A 9681-nucleotide genomic window follows, 5' to 3' on the forward strand; every position below is an offset into this window, starting at 1 on the left:
ATTATATATTCATATAGTCTCCCTCCCTTTTGTCCCTGAGTTTTTTCATGTATCAGTTATTTGTTTCACCCCTGGATTGAACCAACAATAATATAAAAAAAACGAATAATTACACTCTGAAAAGGTCCATTATACATGTTATATAACTTTTGATACTTGATGTATTTCACTTATAATACATCTCTATACTTTATCTTTTTCTTTTGAAAGACTTGTAATTGTAATTGAATATTAATTAAGTAAATGATCTCATATTCTCTCCCACACAATGAATATAACAAATGTAGTGTTGAGAACTGCATTACTCATTTCCCCTCAGCGCCATCCAGTAGCGAACAAACACCCAGCTCTGCAGACAGACGCTTTGGATAACGTTTAGAGTCGATGTGACTGTCATTTAATAAATTAAGAGAGAAACTGTGCAAAAAAAAGACTCCAGTAGAAGTGAAAGACCAACATCTGGAGCCTGACATGTTGAAGCTTAACACCAGTGTGGTGGGGATGTGACGATGAAGCTGCTGAAATGTTAACCCCTAGGCATCTTGGCTAAGCTGCTCACAGCAGGTGGACAGCTCCAGATGCATCGAGGGCGTCCAATCACACTGACCACATCTAGAGGTGATCTAGGCTGCATATGGCCACATTCTTTCAGCAGTGTGCACGCCAATGTGTCTTGGGCCACTTTAAAAGGAGTGCCTTTTGGTTTTAATATTTCTTATGTCCTTCCAAGCGTAATGTGTATAACTCAAGGCCAAAAAGTGAACTTGAACAAAACTACAATCAGTCAACTACCATGCAGGTACCAGAAGGTGACCAAACTAGAGGAATTTGTTTAATTTATATGCCTGATTAAAGGGTGCAAATGGCAGCAGTGTTGTCAGCCCTTGGTGTTCTGCTTGTGAGAAACTAAAGGGCTAACCTTCCTTCCTTGATTAGCATAGCTTTACAGCCAACTCTGTTGCCGAATCAGCACGCTGGAGTGCCAAAAAAGCTGAAGTAATGAGACAACTAGTGTCAATAGTGGGGAACACACCACAAAAACTAGTGCCACAGACGCTCACTGACAGCTCTCCGCTGGGAAACTGTGGGATTTGAGCAAAGGAAAAACTTGAGAAGATGACAGTGATTCAAATTGACTGGGTGCTCCTAAGAGCCAAGTCACTCACTAAACTTGTAATGAAATAGCAGCGATCCAAAGAAAATATTTGATATATGTGTATATAGATGTGTTTTTCTGTCTACATAGCAGGTTGGCTTGTCTGAAGTTTACTACTTCTTCTTCAAGTGGGTCTCATCAGCTCTCTTGACATTCAGCCCTGCCCACAGGAGAGGGAGAGATGACAACCTAAACCTTTACGAGGGATGACAAGTGCCTGAATGAACAACCGGTTTATTTTCCCTGTGTGTTTACCTCTCGGTTACTCTCTGTGCCTCTGCTGCTCGTCTCCTGCAGAAAAATCACGACACTATTAATCAACACTCACTCAGGAGGAAACCCCGTCTCACTGCAGGATCCCATCCAACCCTCACGCAGCATATGTCGAAATGTTGGAGAGCTGGTTACAAATTGGGAAGAGATTTATAACCATGAAAGACGTTAAGGCAGATAATGGTTATAAATAATCACTCAACTAATTATTTCTTTGTAAAAAAACTAAACATTTTATTTAACTAAAAATCCTTTAGCTCATTTCTTAACAGAGTCATTATTTGCTCTCTCCTCTAAGTTGTTGCAGTGTTTCGTAGAGTGCACATTAATATGAATCTTAACTGTACTGACAGGATGATGCGTTCAGAAAAGTTTTCTGCAATCAATATTTAAATGTATTCCTCTTCAAGCGGAAAACATGTGACCTGATGTGACGGTGCGCTCAAGAGAGGAGATTTGGGGACAAAGAGATGAGCTTAATTTGAATGGCTGGAGTTAACCTGACCTTGCGATAGAATATGCATGTGCAATTTAGTGAACCATACATGATGGACAGTAGCTGTTCCTGTGACTGGACACACGCCATGCAGATTCATATTCATTTTTGCAAACGCCACTGTCACTGCTCTACTGGTGGGTCTTGCTTTGAAAAAGTGAATCCATCTATTTTCCTCTCTATTAAACAGCAAACACATAAAATACAATATGTGTTTCTGTGTAGTCCTCCTCTGGCCAAAAGCTGTGTCTATGGGCTTAATTTTAATCCTGCTATAGCGTATACTAAACAAACTACACCTGCCAGTTTGACATATGCAACTTTATTAATCATTAGACCAACGTCAGTCTGCAGGTTTGATACATTAAGATTCTGGAAATTGCTTCAAGCTAAAATTCACGTATTTCCATATTTGGCCTCAGATCTATACTGTTAATACACACATGTAGCTTAGTGTGTGTGCTTTTGTTCCCTTGGGTTTTCTGGCCAACCAGAAAGGCCCTTTCACTGATCTGACAGGTGTTTGGAGGCTTGTTAGATCTGCCTGACTCATTCCTTTACTATATTTTCCAGAGACGCCGCCGACTGCCGACTGCACTCTGGAGTTACTGCAGTCTTCTGAGACACCCCGCAGCTGGAATGGCTAACCTTTTAGCCTTTGAATTTCTTGGTCATTATATTCAAGCAGTTATCTAACGTGGATATGATAACTTTAATGCCATTTTAAAGTAACTTTTTTTCTGTCATCATCTACAGACAAAAACAGAGCAGTTTTGGAATGAATCACAAACGCTATTTATATCACAAGTGCAGCACTGATGGTGAACAGCTTCATGGTCCCCTTAGACGCACATCACGAGCAGTCTTAGCTGAAGACTAGAGGCTTGATCTTCGTAAACATGGGACCCACGGTGTACTGAAGATGTAGTCAGCCCGACTGATATCGATATTGTTAAAACTATTACAAAGACTGGTTTTCGGATATAATGAAGTAGTACCACTCTAACTGTTAACTTAGCGCTAACATTGTTCATTTTATACAAATGTTGCAACTTCAGACAGAATATAGTACTGGCTCTCCATGTTAAGCTACGAGAAGCTCATCAGGACTCTCAGTAGCCTGCAGCAGCAAAGTCTTATTTGTTCTTCTGGGTAAGCACAACATCTGATGTTATTTTGCACTATGTGGACACCTTGCTTTGAATTCTGAATACTTTCTGTAATATCATATTATAGATTACTTTACAAATTAAATTTCAGAGACATGTTTTGATTTTTTTAATCAATAACTTTTTCTCTTTGTCAAATAACAACTCCTATTTAATTTGGTCACCTGTGTTTTGGTGGTAATCCCTGTAGGAATGAGACAATCAGGATGTTTTGCAGCCATCGAGGTAACAAATTATTACTACTGCTTATAATTGTAATCCTTTAACGAAGCAAGAACTACCACACCAATTCTGTCTAAATAATCACAGTTAGGGAAATATTTTGCCCTTTTCCTCTGCTATTGCCCTTCTGCATGACATTTATAATACAGATTGTGTGCAATGTAGGTTTTAGCGCTGATGATGTTGGGGCTGTTTAATTAATCACAACGTGGAACTTTACCTGTAATACAAAAAATATTTCGACCAGGAACTTTTGGCCTCGAGCTAATTTCGACCCTTTTCAGTACTGAAGGTGAGAGTGGTACAACTTTTGTTGGTGGAAGTGTACAGGTCAAAAATGGGCAGTTTCTGCCATCTGCAGGACAAACAGGAAGTCACAGCCAGCCAGTAAAGGGATATTCGACCCAGAAGCACACAAGACTTCTTACAATTGGCCTATATCACATATTCAATGTTCACAATTCAATGTGACACACATGCACAACTGAAGACTTCCCTAAAAGCTAAGATTCAATCCATGGGCTATCATGCAACAATACTGGCAAATAAACCTGAAACCTGCAGCACAGGTTAAAGTGGACTTGTCAATACAAAGAGAGAGTTTACATTAGAAGAGTGAAAAGTTTGGGCAACAAACATGAAAGAATGTGCAATTTAAAGCTTTTAATTTGCCATCTACAACAACTAAACTACTACTAAACATTGAAACATTGCAGTAGACATTACTGTATGTTTCAGCCACTAACAAGCTAATCAATCATAAGCTAACAAACAACACAAACAAACATGCTAACTCCCCCTGTTACTCACCGATTCTGGAGCACAACAGATTTCTTCCTGTGTGTCTTGGTCTGACAGAGGCTCAAATATGTATAACTAAATATTTCCATTCATTCCTTTAAATGTAGCCATCTTGATGGGCACTGCTCTTCTGAGTTCATGCAGTGGTGGTACGCAGGGCACAAGGCCTGATTTATAATTTCTCATTGAAAGAAAAAGAGGAGTGCTTCAAGCTTCCTTTGAACCATTTTTAAAAACGTTTTAATGCATGAAACCAATGATCAACAAAGGGTTAGAGTTTTTTTAGAGGGTTGGAGAGTATTTTTACACTTCAAAGCTTGTGTGCAAGGAAACATCTAAGGAGGGGAGTTGACTGTCCCTTTAAGACTTTCCGCACTCGCTTCCGCTAATCCCGGAAGTGTTTGTGAATGTTTGTATTGCGCAGTATTGTGTGTGGTGCATCACTGCTTCTTCTCATCAGGATTTTTACTGTCTAAAGTGGACTAAATAAAACGTTTAAAATGTCTGGAGGAACCACTCTGGAGAACGCAAACCCTGTGATTTTCCAACGGTCGGGGGAGAGGCTGCAGGCTGCGACTGACGCGGATGAGGACATCCACGATCCAATTGATGACAGAGAAATATTCGATATCCTTTATTTTGACTGATATTACACCCGACAAGCACCTTTGTGCTAAATAAATTATATTTTAGCTGAAACTCTGGGCACATGATTATATTTTTCATATTGCTCTAACTTAACCAGCGGTTGCATCATGTTGAAGTTGAGGTTAACTGTCACGTAACAGTATATAGTTAGTATACAGATAATAGTTAAAAGTGCGTTTTTAGGTAAATTTAGGGGTTTTATTCTCAGGTACAAAAGTACAAGTGACTGGCAGACATGCGTGCATATTATCTTACATAAAGGAAACATATAGTTAGCATTTAGTAAAAAAAACTGCCATGTCATAGCCATGTACGCAGATATTTTCATGCATGTTTTATTCAATCTTGAGCAATTTGGGTTTTTTTTGTCTTGTAGATATCCTATAACTTATTTGACCAATTAAAAGCAGTGGTTGATACATTGATCCGCTGACCTGTGGAAAATTAATAAGCACATTTTTAAATGGTTAATCATCAAAGTTATTCGAGCATTTCTTGGTAGGCATATGCATTGATAAGCCAAACTGCTTTAGAATATTTTGTAGTTTTTGTGGCATTTTGTCTTTAAGACTTTGATATGTAACAGAATGGTGGACATTGTTAGGATGAGCTCTAAAACAAACGTAGCTATATTTACATTTTACTTAATTCACTTGTTACCGTCATTACTTCAGTTTTTATTACAGGAACTGTTCAATTAAATTACATTTGATTTTAACCAAAAAAGTGCACTGTAATATCAGTGTGTCTCATAATTCATTATTTGGAACTGAATAATTTAGAGTTAATGTAGGCAGAGCCTGTCATGATGTCTCAAATTCTTTAACTAATGTAACATATGATCAGATCTATCAATGACCCAGAGCATCCACTGTCTCTGGAGGAACTTAATGTCGTGGAGCAAGTCCGAGTTAAGGTACGCACCTTCAAATTGTTGATTGTTTTTGATGCCTTAAAATTGAATATTTAAATTAATAATCTTGAAGATTTTCATTTAAATAAATGTCTATTAAGTCACTATCTTTCGCCGAATGAGGTAACAGAATGGTAATTGAGCTTGTGGCCGACTGATGAAAGCCTATGCTTTTTCAGAACTACAGACTGGGTGTCTGTGGCGACATTCGCGTAAAAAATCACAAGCGGCGCCCAATTAGTGATACATTTTCCATCACCCAGCAGTGGTTGGTCTGCCAGAGAGGGTAGGCGGAGCTAAGCGGCTGCTTTTCCGGTCTCTGCAAATATTGCGAGTAAACAATAATCTACTATGGCTGAACAAACAAAGAAAGGATCGATGACTACAGATACAACTTCAAAAATAAGTAAAAATCCAAAGAAAAAGACACAAATTCGACACTCAGATGAAGGCAAACAGTTTAAAAAGGAAAGCGATTGTCAGCGAGGAAAATCAAGAGTCACAACCGGAGCCAACTGTGGACGTCACACATTTAACACTGTCTGGATATCTGGGAAGTGTGCTCCCGCAATTACTGTTTATTGCCAAAGGTGCCGCCAAAGAGAACAAAACTGAAATCTTCAAGATTATAACTTTAAATTTAGTGATTAAAAATGTAAAACTGGATTTTGCATCACTAACCTCTTTAGTTCATTTTATAGGGATTAGAGGTAGTTATTCCAGCACTTACAAAAGAAGTTATTGTAAAATGATATTCGACAAGGAAATTGAAACACGTCATCCCTTACAAGTAAAGGAAATTGGGCAGAAATTCTTAATGTGTTTTTTTTTCTTAGGAACAATCAATCTGTCTTCTTTCTCTCAGGTTAATGATGAAGAGAGCGTTGTGGGTGTTGAATTTACACCCACCATCCCTCACTGCAGCATGGCAACACTCATTGGTCTGTCAATCAAAGTCAAGCTGCTACGCTCCCTGCCAGACAGGTTCAAAGTAAGTGCATGTGTGTTGTAGTACCTGGGATGCACATTTACATCAATTCCCTCTGATTATTGAGTGTTAGCTGAAATTACGAGCATTTCATACAATGTGGAATATCTGTGTGATTGTTTTGTTGTCAGTTTCAGTGTAAACACAATGTGTTTATCTGTTTGTGCTCAGATTGATGTCCACATCACGCCCGGGACTCACGCCTCAGAGGAAGCAGGTATGAATTGTCAAACAGAGACAACTGGCCTGATGGGATATTTGAGCATACTTCCCACTCTAGTACTAGAGTTACTGCCATTTCTTAAATGTGAGGGCTTTGTTTTCAAAGTGTTAATATCAATGTTATTTTCTTACGTTCTTGTTTGTGCAGTGAACAAACAGCTGGCAGACAAAGAGAGAGTGGCAGCAGCTCTGGAGAACTCCTCGCTGCTGGAGGTGGTCAACCAGTGTCTGTCCACCAGGAGCATCTGAGCAGCCAATCCGCTTGATCATCTTCTGCAAAACTCTCCGAATAGGAAATCACATTTGGCTCTTTTTTTAACTACTGAAAAACATCTGCCCAGCTCTCTATCCGACGATCACAAATCCAGATGTGAATAGCTGCAGCGAGTTGACACTGATGCAGCAGTTGTTGTACAAGTGTTACTGGAGAGAATAATATCTTCACCTATTGAAAGCAATAAAAACTGTTACCAATAATGCTGAATAGTTGGACCTAAAAGAAAATTATACTTCTTTATGTGAAGTTTGTGTTGAAAAAGTTCCTGTTTTATTATCATGAAATCTTTATTGTAAGATAAGGAACTAATGATTTTCAGAGGAAATATTTGAGGCGCAACATCTGCTATGACTGCAGCAACAATTGTCCTGTTTTAAAGAATGCTTTTACATATTATTGAAACTATACAGATTAATAATAAAAAGTATATGTAGAAGATATTTGTTTTTCCCCAGAACATTTCTTCATTCAACGTACAGAAAAAAAACTATCAGACATAAAAAACAAGTGCTCCTGATGTACCTTATTGAAAAAAATTAATGAATGACAGTGTAGCTGTTTTTTTAAATGTATAATGTTAAATTCAGCTAACAGAAATCTTTGCTCAGGCCAAAGCTGTTCTAATTTAGTATATGATCATTGCTAATCCATTTAAATAATTTAAATCATTAGGCCAATAAAACAATTGAGGTTGTTCTGTGCACATAACAATATTGCAAAAGCATGACTGACTGTCCTGAACTATCCACTCAGTGAAACAGTTTATTTTGATGTTTAATCCAGCAGGAGGTGCTCTTATCCTTTTTCTGCAAACTCAAAGGGAGGTGGAGGCTGATTATGAGGAGTCAATCTGGCAGAACAAACCACAGCAGTGTTGTCCAACATGCTTGTCCACCCACTCCCACCTCACTTAACTCACTAAACAACTTCCCCTTAAGGCTCATTGAACCTGACAAGCTCACAAAGATCGTACAGAGAAAGGAAAGTAATCCTGCCACAGATCTTTCTTGACTGGATAACATTGCAGGATGTTTCAAAGTTAGAGATAAACAAATATAAGGATAGAGTGATTGAGGCCGCCTTCTTATGTTTTAGTCAGACAGATTGTTGCCTTACAGAAGTCTTAAACACCACACAAATTATATTAAAAATCATCTCTTGTTCTTAAAAAGCATAAATGCATTTAGTGTGAGCCACATTGGACAAAGGTATCTTTTAAAGAATGTAATTTTAAGACTTCACAAAGTACCATAAGATCCCTACTCTGACAGGCATTTATTGTGTAACCTTAACTGTGAGAAATAAATATACAGAAGTAGGCAAAGATGGTTATGTAATTCCACTGTTAACAATGTGTGCTATTTGGTAACACTTGTCAAAATGCACCATTGCTGTGAGAATTGAATATGTTAATAAATCATAATACAACTTCTATTGTTAAAAGTTTATTAAAAAAATAAGTTAAAAGAAATCAAATAAAATATCTTTATGAGCGTTGGCAAGTGGGGATTATGAAACATGTTCAACACAGATAAATATGTAAAAGGTGCACTGTGTAAACTCCAGTGAGTGTCATTACTCACCAGTGAGGCTTTGCATTAGTATTACAGATGTATATTTGTTGGGGGAAGATAACAGTTGTTCAGTGGGTGAGACAAATAACATTTTTTCCACTCTTGTTCCACATCTGGAAACATTGCATCACTGCTAAAGCCCCGGATAAGAGACCCAGCCGGCACAGCTGCATGAGCCGAGGCCAGAGCCGTGCACACAGAGAGTCAAGTCAATCAAAACGGTCATCAGAGAAGAAGAGGAAAAAGACGAAAGGTCAAGTCAGGACAGCAACAGGGGGCCAGTTTCTGAAATGTATGTTATGTAATGCAACATAGCCCACAGACAAAAAATTAATGAATTAATTAATTCATTAATAATTTTAAAAAAATACAGCTATTTATGTTTTCTTCAACAGCTAAAGTCTGCACTGTTTGTAACAACAATAGTGTTGGGTGTAGTGGAAATTGCTGTAGCCTCCGGTCTTGACTGGGGGCTCAGGAATCTGTCAAAAAATCATAATAAAGTATCTATATCAAATTCAATTTATGATAAATATTGTGAAGGCTAAGATTAATGTTACTAATAATATTAAAATTAGCTCAAGGCTCCGGTTGAGTCGTTTTAAGTCTCTGATAGCAACTTTAGATGACACTGTTGCTTGGCAACATGAGTAAAAATGTAGCATTAGCCATTTATAGAGGGTCTAACATCTATAATATAAAATAAGCTAGGGTATATAGGCCTACTGGTATTTATCAATAATACATCTTTGCTAAACAGTATGTTGCCTTTCCTTACAATATTTTAGCTATCACTACAGCTATCATTCTAACAAGCTAACTGTTACCATTTTCCGTTAGCTTTCAAACTAACTAACTAACTTAGCTAACAGTAATAGTTAGTTGTACAAGAAGTGGGCTGTGTGTTATCTGTTGCCTCATTTTGCTGAACTATATCCTATC

General features: G+C 37.9%; 1 protein-coding gene across 1 annotated transcript; it reads left to right on the plus strand.

The window, feature by feature from the left end:
- Nucleotides 1-4522: 4522 nt before the first annotated feature.
- Nucleotides 4523-7605, plus strand: ciao2b (cytosolic iron-sulfur assembly component 2B). The gene is made up of 5 exons (XM_069658657.1): nt 4523-4744; nt 5602-5681; nt 6544-6669; nt 6838-6883; nt 7037-7605. The coding sequence occupies exons 1-5, from the start codon at nt 4618-4620 to the stop codon at nt 7135-7137; spliced, it is 480 nt and encodes a 159-aa protein (XP_069514758.1). The 5' UTR covers nt 4523-4617; the 3' UTR covers nt 7138-7605.
- The last annotated feature ends 2076 nt before the right edge of the window (nt 7606-9681 follow it).

Source organism: Semicossyphus pulcher, unplaced genomic scaffold (assembly GCF_022749685.1).
Source record: "Semicossyphus pulcher isolate SPU_LCO1_2020_fin unplaced genomic scaffold, fSemPul1.0.p SCAF_12, whole genome shotgun sequence".
In the NCBI taxonomy this organism is placed as follows: domain Eukaryota; kingdom Metazoa; phylum Chordata; class Actinopteri; order Labriformes; family Labridae; genus Semicossyphus; species Semicossyphus pulcher.

Excerpts from the sequence above, each read along its gene's own strand:
- ciao2b (XM_069658657.1), top strand. The coding sequence starts at position 4,618 with ATGTCTGGAGGAACCACTCTGGAGAACGCAAACCCTGTGATTTTCCAA. Across the intron at positions 4,745-5,601 it reads TGATGACAGAGAAATATTCG|ATATGATCAGATCTATCAAT; the intron begins ATATCCTTTATT and ends AACTAATGTAAC. Across the intron at positions 5,682-6,543 it reads TGGAGCAAGTCCGAGTTAAG|GTTAATGATGAAGAGAGCGT; the intron begins GTACGCACCTTC and ends TCTTTCTCTCAG.